The 23,217-nt window shown below is 41.1% G+C and overlaps 1 protein-coding gene and 1 long non-coding RNA gene across 2 annotated transcripts; one reads left to right on the top strand and one right to left on the bottom strand.

The window, feature by feature from the left end:
* The first annotated feature begins 3,023 nt into the window (after positions 1-3,023).
* Positions 3,024-6,297, top strand: ZBTB1 (zinc finger and BTB domain containing 1). The gene has a single exon (XM_009273368.2). The coding sequence runs from the start codon at positions 3,049-3,051 to the stop codon at positions 5,182-5,184; it is 2,136 nt and encodes a 711-aa protein (XP_009271643.1). The 5' UTR covers positions 3,024-3,048; the 3' UTR covers positions 5,185-6,297.
* Positions 6,298-12,599: 6,302 nt separating this feature from the next.
* On the bottom strand, positions 12,600-17,929 carry LOC103894056. The gene is made up of 3 exons (XR_657288.1): positions 17,857-17,929; positions 14,309-14,405; positions 12,600-13,669 (listed from the first exon to the last, which is right to left on the bottom strand). It is a non-coding gene; the product is annotated as an uncharacterized LOC103894056 (long non-coding RNA).
* Positions 17,930-23,217: the final 5,288 nt, after the last annotated feature.

The raw sequence follows: 23,217 nt of genomic DNA, 5'->3' as shown, positions 1-23,217 counted from the left end.
TGCCTTTGCTGGTTGAAATGTGTCAAAGTTTTAAATAGCCCAACACAGGCTCTCATAGTGGGAAGTGTTGGCAGCTGTAAATATATAGTTACGTACAGCAGGTTAATACAGCATCCAGAGAGAGGATGCCAGTACCTTCATTAACATAAATAACTTCAAACACTCTCTATTTTAATACCTACGTGTAGCACTATCACGATAGAGGTCAGGTATGTATCTGAGCACCTTGCCATCCTGGTCAAGTGACCTCATGCTCGGGCCGTTATTTTCCAGACTGGTGGTAGGAGGTAGGCATTGCCAGTGGGTCACTGTTGTGTATCATGACAGTGCTGAAAGCTCTGCAAGAGGCCCCCTGTCAAAAAGGGAAATATATTTCACCTTTTTCAAAGAAAGAGGACACTTGGAAACGGTGAGTTTGTGTGCTGTTACTCCAGTGGCAGCCAGATCATTCCCACCGTGTAGAAATGCCCCAGTCTGTGGTTGTGTGCAGGTAGTTTGTGACCTTCTTTTTCGGTACGGACGTGCTGCTTGTACTGCTCTTCTGCTATTGGAAGATACGATGGAGTACTTTCAGTGTACAAAAAAAAATTTAAATGAAAAAATTAAAAACTTGCCACTTTATGAGGATGAGATTAAAACCCGCTGTCCTCAGCCTTTTCTCATCTTGATGGCAGTTCACACCAAGAGGCCAGTGGTGCCTTAGACTGCATCTTCTCACTTTCTTGTTGGTTTTCACTCTTACAATGTGGAAGTTGAAGTCAATTCTCTGTCATTATGCAGCTGCTGTTCTTAATACTTGATACAGTATACTGAATTATATTTAAGTATCTAATGAATTACCTCAAATCTAAAACACGTTAGCACTTGGAAGAATATGAAGTGCCCTTTTATTATTACTTGATGTTGAGAGCTTTGCTATTTTTCACAGAAACATCTGAACTCACTTAGATGACATGACTTAGACAATAATCAATCTTCTGTGGAAAAGACATGCAGTTGTTTCAGAGATTCTGCTACTTTCAAAGCCACCCTTTTGTGAGTTAGTAAGAAAGCTATTAAATTGATTCCATGTAACAAGTTGTACTTCTGCAGTGGACATCACTGGGCCAAACTGGTCAGAGAATTATTATGGCAGGGTGCTCGCCTTGAGTTTTGGGTTTGGAGGATTGGGCTGAGAGGAGAGGAGCAGCTGCCATTCAGATGCTCATCATCAGTGTAGTTCAACCCAAATCTCAAGGTTCCTGTTGCCAGACAAGGTCTTGTGGTGGTGGTGATCCGTAAGTACCGCTGTATGAATTGGCAGTAGGGAATATTGCTGGGCGTGGTGAGCGTGTTCTGGACTTGAGACCTTGAACATGTTTCTTCCATGGCAGTCCTTCATGGAGTGAAGCAGAACAGTGAGTTAATGTTAGGTTTGCTACTTAACAAGCCAGGCAACACCTACGACTTGCGAATTCAACACTAATTGTGGAATTTAATTTCTCCATGCGTTTCCCAGCCTCTAGGAGATGTAAGCTGGCACGGGAATAAGAAGAAATAGGGAGCATTTTTGTGTGTATTTTGTTTAAATTTTGGACAGTTGAAAGAATGGTTGCAAATCAATCCATGCATTTCATTGAGTCATAAAATGCTATTTAATATATGTTGTTTGCTAGCCCGTACTTTATTTGTACAAATCTCTTACAGTTGTTTGCATTGTTTGCGATAACCTTTAAAAATGTTAAGAATGCTTGTTATTGCTTTAGGTTTTTCATTTCAATTGGGGTGTTCTTTATACCTTCTTTTGGTTTCTCGCCTCCCTCTCTGTGCAGTTAGTACAGATTATGTATATCAGTAAAGGTTTTCCAAAGTGAGTAGTGACTAGCTGTTGGATCTGGCCATACTTGGTTTATCTTTATAAAGCATACATGCTTTATCTTCTGTAAATCAAATGCACACCTCCTGTGTACAATACATTTTTCTGGATGTTTTTGTTAACATAAACCAATATGTTTTCTTCCTCTTTTCTCTTGAGGACAAATTAGTCCTTTCACTTACAGCAACTTTCAGCACTCACAGACCTTTCCCTCTAGTCTTTGTCGAGGCTTCATTTCACTGTGGTTCCACCTCTGGCTTGCTAGCTTTCGCAGTTTTCCATTGCTGAGTTTTTCTTTGTCCGGTCTCCCATCTACGTGTTTTGGTTATATTACAGCACTCTGAATGAGTGGTTTTGAGAGCAGTTGGAGGCACAGCGTGCACCACTTCCTGCCTCTCTGCAGTCCGTGCGGCTGTCATGCAGCTAGCCTGGTCACCATCTGCAGCGGGCTTGTACGTGGGACGTGCCATCACAGCCGGGCTGCCGTGTGCTTCTGAGAATGCACTTGAGTTTGCAGTTCCTGGTTTGCAAGACGCCTTGCAGATAAGGTTGAGACTGTCCCGGAGCTGCTCTGAATAGCAAAAAGTGCGTGGACGTAGCTTGTGCAGATGCTCCATTGATGTATTTTCTTCGTTTCCCTTAATGGGGAGGGAAAGACCAGTTTGAGCCTGGCCTGGTTTCCAGCATGTGTTGCATCATATGCCCGTTGGACTTACAGGTGAAAAAGGCAAGTTGAGACTGAAGAGTGGTTTCTTACAGTCAGCTTACCTTGTATAGGTGTTGTCCTGGAGCCATCTTACAGAAGTCTACCCTGTGAAGTTTTTGAAGTTCTGCATTCAGTATTCATATCTGAAAATCTTGGCTGTAGGACTTTGAGATATATTTGCTAATTTATATTCTAGCAGCGTTGGTCTGATTGACATGTGTAGTGGTTATGTTTATTAGTTTACTAGTCTTGTAAGTCTAGTGGTGAGAACATGGAATTATGGATGTTTTCACTGGCATCAATATTCGTAGTAGTTACCAGCAAAGATCTCCAGACAGGAAGCGGTACCACAAACAGTGTGAGAATAGGAAGATGTAGAGGAGAAAAAGATGGCAGTTCCTCCCTATGTTTAAGTACGTTTTGCTTTTTGTGCTCATGATTTAACAGATGTCGTCTTCTTTATGCAGGGCTGTAATTGAAGTACAAGATGGCAAGAACCAGCCACAGCAACTATGTCCTTCAGCAGCTAAACAACCAAAGAGAGTGGGGCTTTCTGTGCGACTGCTGTATCGCTATCGATGATATTTATTTTCAAGCGCATAAAGCAGTTCTTGCTGCGTGCAGCTCCTATTTTAGGATGTTTTTTATGAACCATCAACACACTACAGCCCAGCTGAATCTAAGCAACATGAAGATTAGCGCTGAATGCTTTGATCTTATTTTACAGTTCATGTATTTAGGAAAAATTATGACAGCCCCTGCCAATTTTGAGCAATTTAAAGTGGCCATGAACTATTTACAGCTATATAATGTACCTGAATGTCTGGAAGATATACAGGATACAGACTCATCTAGTTTAAAATGTTCATCTTCTGCTTCTAGCACCCAGAATAGTAAAATGATATTTGGCGTGAGAATGTATGAAGACACGCTTGCTAGAAATGGCAGCGAAGGAAACAGGTGGGGCATGGAGCCGCCAAGTTCAACAGTAAATACATCCCATAACAAAGAGCCTGATGAAGAAGCTTTGCAGCTAAGCAGCTTCCCCGAACAACTGTTTGATGTCTGCAAAAAAAGCACCACGTCCAAATTCTCTCACACAAAAGAGCGCGTGTCCCACTCGCGCCGTTTTGGAAGAAGCTTCACCTGCGACAGCTGCGGATTTAGTTTTAGCTGTGAAAAGCTACTGGATGAGCACGTGTTAACGTGCACTAACAGGCATTCTTACCAAAGTGCCAGGTACTACAGTGCGGAAAAAATAGACTTTAACGAAAAGGACTCTGCTTCTAAAATAATCTCCACACAAACAGAAAAATACAAGGGGGACTCAAGCCAAGCTGCGGACGATTCTTCGTCTCCCGTGTCAAACATCACAAGCAGAAAAAGCAGCACGGTTGCCTCCGAGACATCAGGTGAAGAAGGAAGTAGAGCCTCTGAGAGGAAGAGGATTATCATCAAGATGGAACCAGAGGACAATCCTGCAGATGAGCTGAAGGATTTTAATATTATTAAGGTGACAGATAAAGACTGCAATGAGTCCTCCGACAATGACGACCTAGATGATGAACAGGAAGAGCCGCTTTACAGATACTATGTTGAGGAAGAGATCAGAGAGAAGAGAAATGCTCGGAAGACTTTAAAACCCCGTTTATCCATGGATGAGGATGAAAGAAAGTGTTTGAAAAGTCCGCGGCACCTTAACAGGAAGGCTCCTTCAGTGCAGGAAGATGTGGAGAACGCTCCCTGTGAACTTTGTGGGCTAACAATCACCGAGGAAGATTTGTCCTCTCATTATTTATCCAAACACATAGAAAATATATGTGCTTGTGGCAAGTGTGGTCAAATACTGGTCAAAGGCAAGCAGTTACAGGACCACGCGCAGACCTGTGGAGAACCCCAGGATCTGACCATGAATGGTATCAGAAATTCTGAGGAGAAAATGGACTTAGAAGAAAACCCCGAGGAGCAGTCAGAAATAAGGGACATGATGTTTGCAGAGATGCTAGAGGACTTCAGGGACAGTCATTTCCAAATGAACAGCCTTCAAAAAAAACAGTTATACAAGCATTCTGCCTGTCCTTTCCGATGCCCTAATTGCGGTCAGCGTTTTGAAACTGAAAACCTAGTGGTTGAACATATGTCAAACTGCCTGGAGCAAGATCTGTTCAAGAACTCCATGATGGAAGAGAACGAGAGGGATCACAGACGTAAGCATTTCTGCAATCTTTGTGGGAAAGGATTTTATCAGCGTTGCCACTTGCGGGAACACTATACTGTTCATACCAAGGAAAAACAGTTTGTTTGTCAGACATGTGGGAAGCAGTTCTTAAGAGAGCGCCAGTTGCGGCTCCACAATGATATGCACAAAGGCATGGCCAGGTATGTCTGTTCCATTTGTGATCAAGGAAACTTCCGAAAACATGACCATGTACGGCATATGATATCTCACTTATCAGCTGGAGAGACTATATGCCAGGTCTGCTTTCAGATATTCCCAAATAATGAGCAACTGGAGCAGCACATGGATGTTCATCTGTATACATGTGGAGTATGTGGAGCAAAATTTAATTTGAGGAAAGATATGAGATCTCACTATAATGCCAAGCATTTGAAAAGAACATAAGCGTAAACATACTGTTAAAGCATTAAGTTGTCAGCAGAGAGAACACCAAAGCAAGGCATACAGTATAGTAGACAAAAATTGAAAAAAAAAAAAAAAAATTGAAAAAAAGTCTCTTTTTTATTATTTTTTTTTTTAAGACCCTTCTAACTATAGGTGTCTATTTAGGCTCATTAAGTATATAGCTTTGGAAAGCATCATGTGTTTAATTATTACATTTTCACTGTTTCCTAATATCAGTTTCTGTTCTTAATTTTATTGTTTTACTAAGTAGATATACAAATCATTATTTTTAAACTGTAGATTAAAAGCACAATGTTACCCCTTCACTGACTGCTATTAAACAGTTCTCGGATCCATGTCCGTAAGATGAGTGCTTTAATATTTCCATGTGTTGTTTCTTCATGTGAAAATTTTAGATCACAGCAATTAACGTGCAAGAGCTTAATTGTTCATAATCCCCAAATTAATTTTCAAAATGAAAAAAAAAAAACCAACAATGCCAAGAAATAATCCTTTGCTCTCTGACTCTGCTGTAAGGGCAGAGCTGGCTGTCCTGGTCCTCTGCTTCTTGGCTTTGTTGGAACGTGCATCCCAGGGGTGAGAGCACGTAGGCTCAGTTAAACCTTGCAGACTTGGACTGGTGTGCGCAAAGGGAAAGGGAGTTAATGACTGTCGGGATAACCAAGGAGTTCCCAGCAGAGTGGTCATTTTCCAGACTTGAAGTCCTAGCAGAACTGTACAACTGACGTTGGCCTTTCATTTTCTGTCTGTACCTACGTGGGTACATATAACCTGCTTACTCTAATATGCAAGGGAAGAGTGGCAGTGGTGGATTGCTAGGAATGCAGAATGGCCGTGTGCATTGAAGACTGCATTTCTCCGCCTAGCTGCAAATGGTGCCTTGCTGCTTGTGTTGGAAAGTTAAAAGTGGGATGGGTGTGAAGATAGTCCCGTTGCTTGGGCGGGGAGGGGAAGGGGGAGTGTGGCTCATGTGAACCTTAGTTTTTTTGTTTCTTGTTTTCATGATACTTTCTGAATGTTCTGTTTTTCGACAAGAATATAACAAGAAAAGACTGCAGAGTTTGCTTAATAAATGTAAAGACATTTTATGCCTTTTAAGATTCCTTTCTGATTCTAGTATAGCCCTAATCTGCGTAGCTTGTCTCTTAATTTAATTGAATTTAAAAATCCTACTAAGTACCAGCTGACATCAATTCAGTGAGGCAGTTTGGCCTTTGACAGAACGACTGGCTTTGACTCTTAGGCACCAGCTGTCTAAATGTTTGTTAAGTGCATGATTTTTAATGGGGGAGGAAAGGATCCTAATACGTAATGGTGGAGAAAACTGTTGAAAAATAAAACCTAGCAGTATTTTCTCCCAGCAGATCTCACTTTATCAAAGAGGGTAGTAATGCTGTTTCCCACTGAGCCGTGGAGGGAGGAAAGCAATTTAGATCAGTGATTAAAACAGTTGGACTAGATGATCATTGTAGGTCACTTCCAACTGAAATATTCTATTCTATCACCTCGTGCACCAGTGGTGGGGTTGAGAATAGGAGCCAGGAGCTGAGTGAGGGTCTAGTCCAAGGCTTTCACGCGCTTGTCGCTGTTGGAGTCGAGTTTTGATCCCTTGTTGTTTCTTGGGGATTACAAGGGGTATCGAGCTTTAATGTTAGACTATTTAGAGAAATTAATACAGTTCAGAATCTCCACCATAACTATTTAAATTAGTATGAATTGCCTTGCATTTATTCAGTTTTAAATGTGCATTAGAATTTCTCTTGGTTGGTAGACGTGTGCGTTTTTGCAGTGATGGAGAAGGACCCCGCCACCAGACCTCAGTCCTGAGCCGGCAGCTGGCTCCCCGGGCACTGACTGCTTCGGGTGCAGTTCGGGCCTTTAGCATTTTGCTGTAATTGCTCAGTGCTATGTTTTCCTGTATGATGCTGAAGCCAGCCAAGTCCTGAATAACACTGGGGCCACAAAGACCAGGGACATCAACGCACTCCAGCATTTCAGTTAATTCAGAGCTTCCCCCTTCTTAGGATTTATTCCACATTCTCCATCCCAACCCAGACTGAAGCTCAGTGTGTAAGAGTTCAAAGAATAAGCGGGATGTGTATTTTAACACTCTTTAGCACTGGAATCAGTGCTAAGGTGATTATAAGACTCTTCAAAAGACAAAATATGTATTATAATGATCGTCTTAGAGATGAAGTAGTTAGTCAAGTGCTGTAGTGGAAGAGTTGGGGGGGTTAATACACTGCACACAGCAATTCTCTGACATGCAGGTTATCCCTTACGGTATCAGCTATGGCTGGACTGGGAAAAGCAGCCAAGGGAAGTGAGGGAGAACTGGAGGGTGCGGGGGGAGCTGGCAGAAAAGTCTCGTGGCGCTGGGGAAGTGGGAAGGCTGAGTGGGAGAGGAGGGATGAATGAAGGCTGGGAGGGCAGGATTAGAGCTGTGCAGTGGGAAGCAAATCCCAAGGGTGGCATGGAGGGGGAGGCTGAAGGAGTGGATGAAACATCCTGTAGATGCCTGTGAGACCGGAGTGAGAATGACTCAGCTTGGCTGGGAGAGCTGTCGGCCCGGGTGATTAGCTCACTACGGCACAAACTCGGAGTTCGGACTGCGTACCAAGTACAGCCAGCCCCTATGCTGGAAGGACTGCAGTGGCACAGCAAAGCCACTTTAATTTATTAAAGACCTTGTTGAAAAGGAGGAGGTGACCTCTGCGAACTAAGAGATCATTCCTGAATACAGTGAAGGGCTAAGGGTGATTTATGGAGACTCCTGCTCAGGGTCAGGAGCCCTTGTTTACAATGTATTGGTCTGAACTTGACCCAAAAACGTTTCACAAAAAAAAGTTACTTCCTAGTGTAAGTAGGCCTGCCAACTACAGAAGTTAAATGGAGGAACTGGGAATGATGGTATTTATCTGTACTATCTTAACTTCATAAACACCCTGGAATACCTTTGTTTTTCAATTATAAGTTGTGTTGTAGTAGCCTTTCAAAGGAAAGTTTGTTAAACCTTTCCAACTGAACTTGAATTAATGTTTTTTCCTGTTCTTGTGAAACAAAACCCAGTGCCTTGGAGTTCACGTGTATGAATGTCCAGGCTAAGGCTCAAAAAGAGCATGAATTGCACTGCAGGAGAGCTTAAGAGTGGATCTACTTGTATGTAGGCAGAGAAAACCAGAATGACTGAAGTAGCCTGAAAAGTGATCAAGGGGAGTATAGGAGAACACATCAAAGGTACTAAGGCATAAACAAGACAGCCTGGCTTGCAAGTAGATGGGGAGACTGTTTATGGTGACATATAAAAGCATGCAGGGGAACGGCATGGCACTATTGAAGAAAAGGCCTGGAGTGACAGGAGGAATTTGGCTGCTGTGAATGGGGAGAAGGGGTGGGTGCCGAGGCTGGTCACTCCTGGGGACAGGGGTGTTCTCCCCAGAATGGGACAACATCTGCAGGAGAGTGAAATGATGGTGTTTTGGTGCTCCTACCACGATAAAAATTACTTACTGTGGAGACAGAATGAAAGCAGACCTAAAAAAAAACCAACTGCAGTTACGATATCCTAGAAGTCTTGCTGTTACTTGAAAGATAGTGAAGGGGAAGCAAAAATACTTCATTTAGAGTTATGTTTAACAAATTTGTACTTCTCAGTCATCATAATATAGTTCCTTTGCATCTCCTTACTGTGCTACGTGGATTGTTAGAGTGTAAAAGCACTTAAGGACCTTTGAGAGTGGAGGTGTAAGCGTATCACATTGCACAAGGCGTAGCCAGAAAGAAAAAGACTTGCTGGATGTTCTGACTTATATTTTTAAGTGATTTGCTATTCTTATTTTTGGAGGACCTCTCTCTGTTCTGTTGTTTTCCTCGTTTTGGCAGTGGTGTGGGCTGCGACTCTGAAAATAATTTATAAGTAGCCAGCCTAGCCCTTAGCTTTCAGGATTTACTGAAAGTTAGAAAGAGGGAATTCATGAAGACCCAGAATGAGCTTTAAAATATCACAAAAGCTGTTGTGCTTCTTTTTCAGTTTCAGAGGAGATGTTTCAAATGTTAAAAAATATATATATACTTGTAAATGCTTATTGGCAACTTGTTAATTCAAAGAGTATTTACATTTGTGTATAACGATATTTGTAGCCAGCAGGTCTTGGAGAAATCTTGATTTGAATAGATTAGAATATCACAGAATTCTAAGAATTTCTGCTTTTATTAAGGGACTTCTCTATTTAATATTTTCAGTTAATGGAGAAAATACAATTCAGCATATTTTTTATTCAAAGCTGAAGACAGAAAATGTACTACCCTGGAGAATATATTAAAAATATATTGTTATAAAAGTGAATACTTTGACTACACTATTGTATTTGAACACACTAGTCCTAAACCACCAAGAGTATCTCAGCTATTGGTGAGGATGTAAGTTTGCTCCTGAAGGCAGTGCCACCTTGAGCCCTGGCAGCCCCTTCCTCTTCCCCACCTAGTTTCAGCTCTCATATCCCGTGTGTGCCACCCTCTCCATTGTCAAAAAGCACATATTTATGTAGCTTCACAATGAACTGAATCAAACAACGGGCTGCTTTTTATTCCCTGTGGGGCTGGTTTTTGGCTGGACCAGTTCCCTGCTGTGTTTCCCTCTCCGGCTCCATGTCAGATCTTGTGCTAGCACAATAGAAGGGGTGGCACGAGGGGAGAAATGAGTGGCTGGGAAGGGGGCTCGTTTGCTTAAACGAGCTGTGCCAGAACTCAAAGCATGTCCCGAGCTTAACTCGGTCTCTGTCTCCCTCAAGCATCCTCGTGGAAGCTGAACTCTTACATTCATCTCCTATTTCCTGATAAGGAAAAAAGGCAGCCCAGCTTCTTACATACAAATGAGACACATCTATGCTATCTGCCCTCTTTATGAGAACTGGAAACCTTCCTGCGTTCGGCTCACCCCTCAAATATGCTCTGGAGCTTTCTTAGCCTTTCTTGAAACAGAGTACGTAGCGCTCCCCGCCACTGAGTTCGTGTGGTTGGCCTGGCCCGAGGCCAGGAATGAGCTGGGCCCCTTGGCCGGCCGAACACCAGGAATGGCTCCCACCTTCCTCTGGTCTTTGTGCCCTCCAGCTGTGGGCCCAGGTGCAGCTGTGCTGCCCACATGCTTGGCCCACGTGCACATCTGGGCCCCCACTCTCCTGCTGCCCTGTGCCCCTCGCTGCACACAACGTGCCCTTTTCTGGGTGTCGCGGTAAGGGGAGACAGTCATCTCATTTTTTGGTCTAATATTGAAAGCTTGGGATAATTCCTTGCGTAAGTTAAGGAGATGCTGGCAGTATCTGTTACTATCCCCGTGTGCCTGCTTCTGATTTTTAAGTGCTTCCTAATCTGAAAGGGTTAAAAATCGAATATTCTGACTTCCCTAATTCTCAGTTGGTTTGATGCCTGTCACAGACTTAAAGACCTACAAGATAAAGCATGACTAATTTGACTTCATAAAGTCTGCTGAAGGCGAGAAATTAGGAACATGTTTTTAAAAGCTGACATTTCTGTAGTTCTCGGCTATAAACCAGTTTTCTGTGTTTTCTTCCAACTTCCAAAAAACTCCTAAAATATTGCTGTGCAGTGTATTCTTGAGATGTGTTAGTAGGCTGAGATTTTGAAAGGGGAAGATGCCAAAAAACAGGACATATTTTATAAATTACGTGTCTTCTGCCACTTTTACAGTCACTTCTACAATTCTGGAATTAATTGTGATTTTATTTTATTTTTTCATGCAGAAAGACGAATCTTAATTTGTTACAGGGCAACAGAACTCATGACTCAGGAGTCAGTTCATCATGACTATAAATATTCAGCCCTGAAACAAACAGCCCACGTTCCTTTTCATGTACTTGAATGACCAGTGCCAACTTTACAAGAGAAATGCTATCGGATCTTTCTTCGGGTCATTTTTGCCCTCAAATGTCTTGTAGGTGTTTGGTTTTTTTTTTATTTAAGTCATAGGAAAACAATATTGTGCATCATGCTTTTAGAGAAACTGTTTTCAGTAATTTGTGCACATTCCCTATATAAAAGTAGTTGAAAATATGTTTTTAAAGTTTCGTATTAATGTTTTAAGGGAACATAACAAAATTATGAGATGAGAAATCAGCAGATAGTCCAAGGCTAGATTTTTGACTGTCTATTTGTTTTGTGTAGCTAGCGTGGCACACCTCACCCCAAGAATGTAGAATTTCAGAAGTGGTCAGTATCTTTGATTCTCTTGCAAGAAAATGAAAAGGTTTAATCCTTTCCTGTGCCTTCTGGCATACTAAAACTATAGTAAATCTTCCTGCAGCTACAACCACAAAAACAATGCTGCATCTAGCATTTCCTATGGGAGAAAAAAACCCGAGCCCTTTCAGAGCTGTTCAAGAACTTCCCTCTCTGACGAAGTCCCGATGCTGCTATTGTTTTTACTTGAACTCGACTGTGAGTTGCATCAATGAGATTTTGGGGTATAGGTTTTTTTTGGTTGCAAATAAGAGAGGATCTCAGATAAGTATGTCTTGTGGTTCTGTAGACATCCCAAGAGTCCTGACAGAGAATGAGAGGAGAGCATTCCTTAAAGGTCTCCAAATCCTGGAAGCTGTGTGGATTGTGGGAAATCCACTGGAAATCAGGACTGTCTGCAGATCCTTGGTTTCTCAACCTGTCTGTCAGGCAAAGTGCCACCACTGTCAGCAACTGCCAAGGTCTCTGCAGCAGCAGCATTGCCAACATGAAAGATGCAAAAATCAGTCTTTCCCCATCTCTTCTCCCCCATCTCCCCTGATGACAAGGTTGCAGTTTTAAAAATTCATCTCTTTGGCTTTTCTATTTGCCTTCTGTTTTTTGAAATGGGAAGATGTGCTTTCTGCCTGTTTTAAAGCAATGACTAGGGCTAAGAACTTGCCTTTTTTTAATAGTTCTCACAAGTTCAATTGAACCTACGCAACTCAGTAATACCTATTCACTCCTTTTTTAGGTAACCATCCCACTACATTGGGGATGGTCACCAGAGGGACTTCTGCTTCTGACTCCCCAGAAAATGAATGGGAGAAATAATATAATGTCCTTCTCTCTATGGCAAAAGCCCCAAGACCATGAAAGTTTGTGGAAATGCAGAAACGCTGGCTAAAAATAGAGTTTGCTGAATACCATAGATCACTGTTGGTTTTGGCAGTAGATACACCAGACTCCTGGTATCGGTTACACTCCTTCCTTTTACACAAGTCACCGTTAGAGCATTCATTCAGGATGCTAAAGATGGTGCCTCTGTTTCCTCCCTGCCTATGGGGTTCCTACTGGTATCTCCCAGTAGAGAGTCCCAACTACCAAACTACTGAGGTTCTGGTTTCTAGCCATGGGGTATTTAATTATTTATACAAAGTGGAAACATTTTAAGAGATGAAATCTAGAATAGCCCTCCTTCAGGAAAAGGATAGATACAGTAGTATTGCAGAAGGAGGAAATACAGAGTAGGATCCTTTGGAACTGATGAAGAAACCGTCTTAGTACGTCCCACAGCCCAGGAGAGAGCTCGGATCTCTGAGCTGTATTGCTATCAGGTAGATTAAATATAATTTGTGTACACTTACATACGCTGTAAAACATGAAACTGGCACAGTCTGTATGCCTGGAACTATGAGGATTAGCCCCACCTAGTCTGCTTTCAGACGGGGTTGTGTTTCACTTAGATTTTACTGGCTGTTGCTAACATGGTCAGTTCTGCCAGAAAAGGCAGAGGTCCCGATGAACAGTAACTTAAAAACTGAAAAATAAGTCAATTAAGACAGAAGAAATCTTACAGTAATTGTTACAGTTCTTTTGGCTTTAGTTTGGTGTGCAAAGAGTTAAATAGTTCAAAGGCCGTTTCCTTTGGAGAATGTTTATTTGATCAAGTTCAGTGTGGCTTAGACCCCAAATAGAAATACTAGCTTCAAACAGAGCCCTACTATGAAAGTAGGAATAGTCTCTGGCCTTCCAGACCTCACAGGCTATGTTGGTTTGTTACACAGAGTCAAAACAAAGATGTCCCTTAAAACACATATACATTAAGTCAGTGTATTTCACACACCACAATCTTTTATCTCAGATCTGCTTTTCTCCCCAGTTGTTGGGGCTGTGCCAAAGTCACTGAGATCCTGATGAACTATAGACTTTTCAGTAAAAAGCGTATATGGTATGATTGGACCATCCAAGCTACTTAGATCATTAGAGAACAGGCTTTGAGCGCTACTGCTCCTATTTACTAAGCTTGAAGCATACATCCTTCGGCTTTTGGAACAGTGCTTACCTTTGTGTCTTGATTCCCTTTACATTGCAGAAAGCAGGGTGAGGAAGAACCCAGTGGGTGCTTCTCTTTTAAATGGAGCCTGGAAGATCTTGTTAGCTGGGGGTTGCTGTTTTTTTGTTTTTTCAGGTCTCAGCTGGCTGAATCTTCAGACTTCTAATAAATGCGCTAAGCATTAAAAAAGCGTTAATACATGATGAGATATGCCAAGTTCAACCACTTAATGTAACAGTCAAACCCATGCAGATGCTATTAGTACAGGAACCTGATATCATGCCAGATCTGGAGAGTGATCTTTGATCTATCTCCAGATCCTCCTTTTATTTGTAAACATCCAGCTAATCGCAGACTTCCTCTGACTTTTATGAGGTGAAAGAAACTGCATCCTTCGTAACAATCTCTGAAGTGCTTTAACTTTGCAGATGTTCATGGATTTGTGTGATGGGGAGGTATGAGCTCCATCTGGTGGCTAACTGGAAACATGCATATTTCTATTTTAAAAGCTCAAACGTTTCTACAGTAGAGCAGAGTTTACTGTGTGAAGAGTGAAGCAGATCCCCTTGCAGCTGTGCATTCCTAAAGCAACTTCTGTTTTTAGGGTAGCCAGAGGATTTTAGAGTCTGGGAGGAGGGCACAACATTTTACCTCTAATCTAGCTTACGGTGGGCTAAAAGCTATTACCAATGCCAGCAGTTCTCTGGTGTTCAGAGTTCTGTACGTACACCACACCACCACAGTTGGCACTGATTAACAGTATTTTTGCAGTCTCATCAGAAAAATGTAATTTAATATTCACAGGCAACCCACCTTCCCGCACTCAGAGGTAGTCCCACACAGCATAGTTGGTGTATTTGAGGGTGGTGGTGTAAAGAAGCTCAGTCATGCCGCGTGAGCTGTGTATGATCTGCAAATAACAGAGATCTTTGACTGTAAAATGCAGGCCGGCATCTTAATAAACAGCAATGTTAAACACTGATGTTGCCTGGGGAAAAATAATGTTCACATGCATACTGTAGTTAGACTACCTTTTTTTTTCCTCCTTTGTTAGTTTACAAACAAAAAAAGGCATTTCCTGACCTTTGAGCTAGTCAAATAAGAGCTACTTTGAGATAACAGCATCAGGCCAATGAATTCCTCTCCAAGATTCGAAGAATGTATTAGGTAGACACATGGACTTGCTGCCAGAACCAGCAGTACTTTGAAGCTAGCAGTTTGCCAAAGACCTGCTTCCCCATCTTCACATCGCCCTCCTGGCATGAAACAAAAGCCATTTGTCCCAGATTGCTTTTTTGCCCACCATCAAGTATGTGACATAGCACAGAGGGCAGATACAATATACAGGCAATTCTGGGCCTGGCATATGCTGTGAGGGCCTGGCCTCCTGGCACACGGGGCATCTATAATGCGCACTGAAGTGTGGAGCACCACTGTCAAGGCTTTCCTCTCAAAGGTGTGCCAGGAAATTCAGCCCTGAGCTGGCCTTGAGGATGCTCTAGCAGGTAAGTAATGCAGACAGCTGATAAACCCGGCTTCACGTGCAGCCTTGAAGCCTTTCCTGCTCTGCAGGGTAGACACAACCACCTGGTCCAGGGCTGCCATAGTGTGCATAGAAACATCAAGTGTAAATCAGGCAGAAGGGGGACAATCGTATACTTTGTACATGTGATTTACATATCCAGAGAAAGAAGTCAGTGTACCAAGAAAAAAACCCCTGAGGATTGTCTTTAAAAGTTACATCCACGTTTCCCATTTCTTGACTGTTCGTATGGGATACAAAGCTGCTCATATTTGTCAGAAATTAGTTTGGTCGAAAGAGACTTACAGGAATTGTAAATATTTATATCATTTATCTGCATTTAACCTAAAATAAGCATTTGGAGAGGGGGGTTAAGTAAATATGTAATGGTTACCTCTGAGTTAGGCAAGGGAAAAAAGAAAACAAAAACAAACAGAGGCAAATATGAAGCAGTAAGAAGTATTCCAGGGTGGGGGTGTTCCAAGCTATGAGAAGTCCAGGCTGAGGGGAAATAATACTCGTGCAATTTTTTGAGCATGCACTAAGCCAAGCCATAAACCACTGCTGGAAAGTAACACATACAGTATCAAAAATAACTTCTGGGAGGCTTGGGAAGTGAAGTTTTTCTTCAGCAAATCTTTAGCTGTTTTGAAAATGGAAGGCAAAGGAGAAAGAAACAAACAAAAGTTTCTGAAACAATATCAAAACATTGTTTAAGTTGTGTTTTGGTGGGGTAGGGGTTGAAGGAAGTGAACTGTATGGCTTTTAAACAGAGTTCCTGGCTGTGGTGGGTGCTCTGGAGGATGGGTGTTTAGAGCACAACCACACCATAGTGAGGTGGGAGGGACCACATCGTGCTAGCAAATACAGTACTGGAGTGTGGGCTTCTGACTTTTAATATTTTTCTTGCATTTCTTTTCTGCATGGCAGTAGTGAAATAGGGACTTCTAAGCTTCTGAACAACTGAGAGAACCAGGTTTGAAGAAGACATGAGGAAGAACTGGTCGGCAAAAGATTTCATAAAAACTCAGAACCGCGTGTGCCAGATCTGAATTGGCACCACCTTTGCTTTTTTGACATACTGCAGCAGTCGCAAAAGGCACCAAAGCAGTCAAATTAGAACATGCAGTAAAAGTTGTTTTGGACTCTTCTCTGTATTATAAAACTTACTTCCTTGTGACTATTATTTACACCTGTTAAAAACAAATTTGAAGTCTCCTTTCATGGAGCAGACAGCCAAAAGGGGCAGATGCCAGGTGTCAAGGGCTGCACTGAAATGAGTTTGCAGAATTTGCTATTCACGTGTTGGAGTGCTCCTTTTCTGAAATGAGGCTTCTTAGAGTTTCTGTCAAAAACTGTTTAGATTTTATAGTTCAAACATCAGAAGTGTATATGCGTGAACTAAAACTTATGTATTTTCAGACAGTTAAAATGCTAAACTATCAAGTGTTAAAAAGGAGAAAAAAAAATAATATCTGGAGTACAAGGTGAGAAAAAGATCTTAAAAACTGAGAACAGAGGGTCCCTGAGGAAGGACAGGATGGTGAGAAAGATCCAGCTGACCTGATTCCCCCTGCTGCCATGATCATCATTTGCAAGCTGAAGAGGATTTTCCATGGAGCACAGTGCTTGTATGTGGAGAGTAAAGAAATGGTGCTCTGGTCTTATTACAAGAATGGTGAAAAATTTTTACCAACAAGGAGATGAGTAAATGTGAAATAATCTTCACAGGGCACAGGGTGCACCTTGTTCTGGATCTAAGCCTTGCAAAAGCTGGCTTGAAGAGGAGAATCAGGCATTCATGTTCAGATTTGAGCATTTTAGGAATCCTAATGTTTCCAGCTAAATTAATGGGGGGAAAAAACCTAACCAAAAAACCACAAAACCAAGTAAATGTTTCAAATTAGGGCCAGCACGGATTAAAAAAACAGTAATTTCTTTTGCTTCCCCCAGACAACAGTGGATCAGATTGAGACGTAAGCAGACTAAACATGCTGATCTATATTCTGCTGTAGTTACGCATCTTACTAATTCTACTCATGACTATAAAAGGATGTTTCATTGTTCAGTATAACTGTTATCTCAAGAAGAGTCTGTCTATAATTTTATTTATAATTGGCATTTTCATTACTGTTGTTATGAAGTGTGTAAAATATTGTCTGTATTGCAGCTTGTATAGGGCATGTGTCTGTGCTTGCTTTACTCTTTTTGAGTTTATAAAGTTGCTACGCAAATGCAAGAAAAGATGTTCAGATATCTTTGAATGTGGTTGCTTAATCTAATTACATAGCCCCAAACATTTAAGCATATAGATGTTGAAGGTATCGGCTCTATTAACATAAAACACCTTAAACATTAATATAGGCATTTTAAAAGCCTTCAGTGCAATACTGGAATGCCGACACTTCTGTCCCAGTGGCTGTGCTGGAGCAAAGGGGAAGACGGTGAGTATCTGGGCAAAGCCAGATACCACTGGGAACTCCGCAGGGAGAAGGCACAATATAGCTGGGAGATCTAACAGAAAATGGGATGTCCTTTCCATAGAGAACAGGAGGGACCTTCACGGTAGGACCACCACAAAGCAGAGGAGAGAAGGGAATTATGTTTATAGCATCCCCTAAAGATAGGCCTTCAACAGTATACCAAGCGCAGGGCATCTAGAACAGGCTGTGACTGTTCTGTAACTTAGCAATTATTTGTAGTCTACGTAGAGTACCAGTGAAGACATTCCAGGTTAGTTTTCATCATCTTTAAAGCTTATTCTGTGCTTTCATACAGTATCTTTAATAAAATATTCTTACAAATCTGCTTATTATTCTCATTTAATTCCATCTTATACCTGAGTTAATAACAGTCCCGGCAACACAGTGAAGTTCCAGTTACCACCTGCTTCATCTGTTCCTGCATTTTTCTCATTCACCTGCTAAGAATGACAAGAGGGAAAACTGAGATGAGTAAAAATCAAACAATCATAGGAATGAGAAAGTAAGAGAAATTTATAGCACTGCTACAGTTCAATTATTATAAAAATTCTTCACACTAAGCATTCAAGTGAATCTGAGAGATTAATCAAATTATTTTGATCTCTGAGTGTGAAGTATTGGTCTTTGCCTGTGTTTACAGTACACCATTTCCCTTGTTTAAGACTTATCATCATCTTCCAGCTTTACAATTACTGCCAATAATTACAGTATGTTGTTTAACCCCATTCACAGCAGTTCTAGACAAAATTCTCTGTTTTCATTTATTCACCCCCTGGACCATATAGAGTATCTTTTTAATATCTTCAAACAAGACCAAGCAGAGTTCGACTTCAAGTATACTAGAAGATAATATCAGAATTCAAAATAATCCTGGCAAGGTGCAGACATGATCTGAAAACTTAAGATGTTATTTAATAGGAACAAGTGCAAGCTGAAATCATTAGCTGTGTAAGTAAAGGAACAGCTGCTTAATTTCCATTTAAAAGAATCGATGTGTTATTTTGGATCAAATTCTGAAAATGAGTCTGCAACATGATGCTGTTGCAAATAAAGGTAAAATTATGAACATTCAGACATTATGAAATGTCTAAACTGAAGTATAATCTGCTCCTTCAGAACTGCTAAGGCGTGAGCTAGTAACGTCTCCAGTTTTGATCACAGCACTTGAAAAATAAGATACAAGTTGCATGCAGAGAATCCAGGAGAAAGCAATGAGAATATCTAGAAGCTGAGAAAACTATGCCTTTGAGCACAGATTGAATGATTTTAGGTCATCTTACAGAAGAGATGGTAGAAGGGAAACATGATGATTATCATATATATAAAAGCTGGTTGCAAAGAGAAATGGAATAATGTTTTCTCATATCCACATTCGATGATAGGAATAGAAATAATTGCCTTAAATTGCAAGAAAGGAGATTTTGGTTAGACACAAAATGAGACTAAATGACCTATCGAGGTCCTTTTCTGATCTGATTCTATGATTACTTGCAAACTATCTGCTTTAAAGTCCCTTATTTATTACTGTCAGTAGAGCTGGCACTGGCTGCAAGAAAAGGAGGCTGCAGTTACAGGAAAGTAAAGAACTGACTGCCTAAAATGCACAGCTCACCAGTTTATCTTGTTAGCACTGGTGATACTGACCTCAGCTTTTAATCATGCCTCAGCAAACTGTCAGAAGCCTATGTAAATAAATGTGCTTTAAAACCACTTAATTATAAAATAATCATTCCTTGAAACACCAAGCATTAGTTTAATCAGTGTTGACAACTTCCATGATTTTATTGAGTCTAATCAATCTGAGGCAGCCTGTTTTTAGTTGTAAGATGGTGTAATCAGCTATTTTATTTATTAAATTAACTCTGCAAATTACATGGATAATCCTAAAAGTGTAATCTGAACATATGCTAAAGATTAAAAAGCCAGAAGGTGAATAAAGCCACGTGTGTTTTTTAAGCTCATAATTTTAAACAAGGTTTATAATTTTAGGAGATCTGACTCATGATTTTTGAACTTCTGGTTTGGCAATACCAAATTACTGTGCCCTATATTCTGTTGCTCTGAGTATTTCCGTATTACTGATCATGCATTTTCGTAATTGCCAAAAACATGTTATACTGATTTGCAGAACATTATTTTGTTATTCACAAAAACAAAGGAACATTTATTTAAGAAAGATCATGTATTGCGGTTGCCTTTGAAATTAACAAGGAGCATCTGTGTGCAAAAAGTGGAAAGTATTGGTATTGCGGTTGCCTTTGAAATTAACAAGGAGCATCTGTGAAGTGGAAGGTGGAAGTATATAAAAACAAAATAACACAAAAAAGTTACATAGTTCCCCCTACAGACACTACGATTTTTAACACAACAGCACCTTGTCAGAAGAATCTGTTGTCATTTCATACACTGGTAGGTCTTGTCTGAATTCCAATTACGAGACATATATTCACAAATATAAACAAGATGAAGAATTTCAGTGATGGAAAGGTATTATGACAAAGTATTATTCGTTCTTAGAACAGCTGTTGCTTAGACTTTTCTGAACTGATTGCTGTATTATAAAATAATTCATTTACCCTCACCAATACAATTTGATTTATGCCATTTTCTGGATATTTTACTAGGGAAATGGATGTGAGGGAAATGGGTATCAGAATTTAAAGTCTAAGATCTTCTGATTGTCAAACCTGAACAGACCATTGCATTTCAACTTTATCATTTTAATGATCCAAGTGGCTGATGTCTGATTGAATTGTAACTTGTGTTCACTCCTATTTTTATACTACATTGCCTTATGAAATACGCGGGGAAAAACATCTTCCTTTTGCCGAGATAAAGAAAAGGGTTGAGTTCTCAGTTCTGCTCCAGATACTGAGCTCTTGCTTCACTGAAGAAATCTAAATATCATCTGGTTCTTTCTCAGTTCTGCTCCAGATACTGAGCTCTTGCTTCACTGAAGAAATCTATCATCTTCATCTTCCTTTCTGGCTGGGTGGTGTAGTGGAGAATAGCCTACAGCGTATTACATAATGCTGCCGAACAGGAGACATGGGTGCATTATTGATCCTAAACACAAATAAATGGATCAGAAAGAGGCCTGCTACTTCCAGAGGCGCCGACTTGCTGTTCTGGAAGTTGCTATGAAAATAGGGCTCACAGATTCAGGATGGGGGAATAACAGCGAATGTTTTGTTAAAGGGAAAATCAAATGTGCTGAAGTCCTCACCATAAAGCTCACTCTTTAATTTCTAAGCCAGTCTGTTTGGCTCACCTATAACATGACTGCATATGAAGCAACATAAAAGAAAATCATGTGGCTCTTCCCATATGAGAGGATGACCGCATAGATGAGCTGGTTCACAAATTGTGCTGCAAGTCTTAGAGAACTGCTGACAAAAAGCAGGCTTGTAATAGCTCTGCTGAGAAGAGAGAATAAGTCTAATGAGGTTTTAGAGGTTGCTCCCTCTAGTTAGACTGGACTTTCTCTAAGGACGTTGGTAAGAGATGAGAGATGATGGCAAAAACATCACGTGAACTTCTGATTAGGAACAAAAGCTTAAAAAGCAGCTCAGACCTATACATATCGTTGTACAAGAAGAAAACAGTGCCTGCGTGCTCAACTGGAAAAGAAACGCTTCTGCAACAGGCTAAATGAAATATTTGGTAGCCTGAGTCTACGGACCTTTTGATTTTTCCTGAGAATGACGAGTGTGTCATTTATACCATCAGCATTAAAATGGTATGTTCATACATTCCTCCAAGATCTTTTCCCCAAATTTACTATAGCAAAACAACAATTCAAATGATGAAATAAATAGGACTGAGGGAGTACTACCAGGGTAAGCAGTAATCCAGTCAAAGCAAACACCTCTTTAGCAGGTTATCAGCACATCTGGGTATCAGCACAACCCTGTCAGGGCCATACTAGTTATTGGGCCAAGGAAACCCCAAACAAGTTTTGTCTGGAGCTGTTGTACATATTTTGTGCCTGGGCTGGTAAAACATATAGCTAAAAGCTTTGGGCCAAATTAATGAAATGTCACTTCTAAATCTGATAAAACCTGTTTGATTACAGCTACACTTAAATAAGATATCAAACTAATTTGCTGCAAAGACTGCTTATTGTGCTCATCAATATTGTTGTGTTATTTCTTAGTCCGTTTGTTCTCTCCATCTCTTGTTTCTGTACGTATGTTTTTGAGGCAGGAATCCTCTTTTTACTCTGAAATAACAGGGTCTGAGTTTGTACTGCAGCTATCAAAACAGGGTTCTCATGCATTACTAGTGCTCTTAAGGGACAATCCTTACAAGGATACAAATAATATTTAACATCAACTTTTCAGCTGAAACGGAATTTATCAACCAACCCTCCTTGTATTGCTCTGGCATTTCTCCCTGCTCCATATGATACAATCAGCTGAACGAAGTAGCAGTGAATTACAGGAAGAGATAGTTCAGTGATGAATCAGTCACTGGTCTAACTACAAGAGAAACCGACACCCTTCCCATCAAAGAAATATGCATACGGTATATACAGAGCAGCTCCTGTTGGAGGTAGGGAGAGCTGATAGTTTCCATTTTCCATTGACTTCTTTCGGATTTCTCCAAGGTCAGAACCCGTGTAAAAAAAGACTAGGATCCGCGGAAGAATAATAGTTATTGAAGCATGTACAATATTTACTGTCAGAAATTGAAGCTCTTCCATCTCAAAACTACATACATACATACTATGTCCCACACAAGAGGTGAGATCCTCATGTCTTGTAAAAAGGCTTTGAAAAATACACTAACTGAAACAAGGCTGTTTTTGAACGGGAGTTATTGAGTATCTGTAATAACTGCATGAACACAAATCATTCTGGGAAAAGCTGTAACAGATTTTCTCTGAGGGCTGCTATAGCATAATGCTGAAGGCTGGGGACAAAATTAATGAAAGATGATTTAAGCATATAGCATATTTAATCCTTCTCTCACGTAACACGTAAAGTCTACGGGTAGCAGACTTTTAGCCACACTTTTAAAGTAGCTATTGAAAAGGAGCTACTCACTAAGCCTCCAAGGAAAAAAGATCTCAGCATGGTATTTTGCTCTCCTTACTAGAATGGGAATATTTTGAAGTTTGTCTCAAAGTAAGGAGGAATCATTTGGAGGAACCACAGCATATTTTCATGTTTAATATATTTTCATCAAAGCACTTTCCTAGCTCCGAGTTAATAGCTTCATAGCTTTTGCTAAATGTAGGCGTGACGACATTTTACATTAGCACAACAGACAAAAATTTGGAGGCGTTTCAAGAATGGTCACCACGCAGAAGCACGCAGCAACAGGGCTCCCCAAACCCCTAACTACTTCTTTCAGAGGGGAAAGCCAGACGCCGTGCCCTGCCTCCTGATACCGGGGCAGGCTACCTACCACCTCAGCAGCAACAGCGGCAGTGAGGCGTTTCAAGAATGGTCACCACGCAGAAGCACGCAGCAACAGGGCTCCCCCAACCCCTAACTACTTCTTTCAGAGGGGAAAGCCAGACGCCGTGCCCTGCCTCCTGATACCGGGGCAGGCTACCTACCACCTCAGCAGCAACAGCGGCAGTGACAACAGGCTCCTGCGGTTCAGGGCGGCCGGGCGAGAGGAGAAGCCGCCCTCGCTGCCCCCGAGAGGGGATGTGCGCAAGGAGGGCTGTCAGCCTGCCAAGTTCAGCCGAAATAAGGCTAAAAACC

This window comes from Aptenodytes forsteri, unplaced genomic scaffold (genome assembly GCF_000699145.1).
Source record: "Aptenodytes forsteri isolate BGI_AS27 unplaced genomic scaffold, ASM69914v1 Scaffold479, whole genome shotgun sequence".
In the NCBI taxonomy this organism is placed as follows: domain Eukaryota; kingdom Metazoa; phylum Chordata; class Aves; order Sphenisciformes; family Spheniscidae; genus Aptenodytes; species Aptenodytes forsteri.
The sequence above is the reverse complement of the archived record's forward strand: the minus strand, read 5'-3'. Positions and strand labels throughout refer to the sequence as shown.

Bases quoted from the DNA above. Each gene is read 5' to 3' on its own strand.
- ZBTB1 (XM_009273368.2), top strand. From the start codon at position 3,049: ATGGCAAGAACCAGCCACAGCAACTATGTCCTTCAGCAGCTAAACAAC.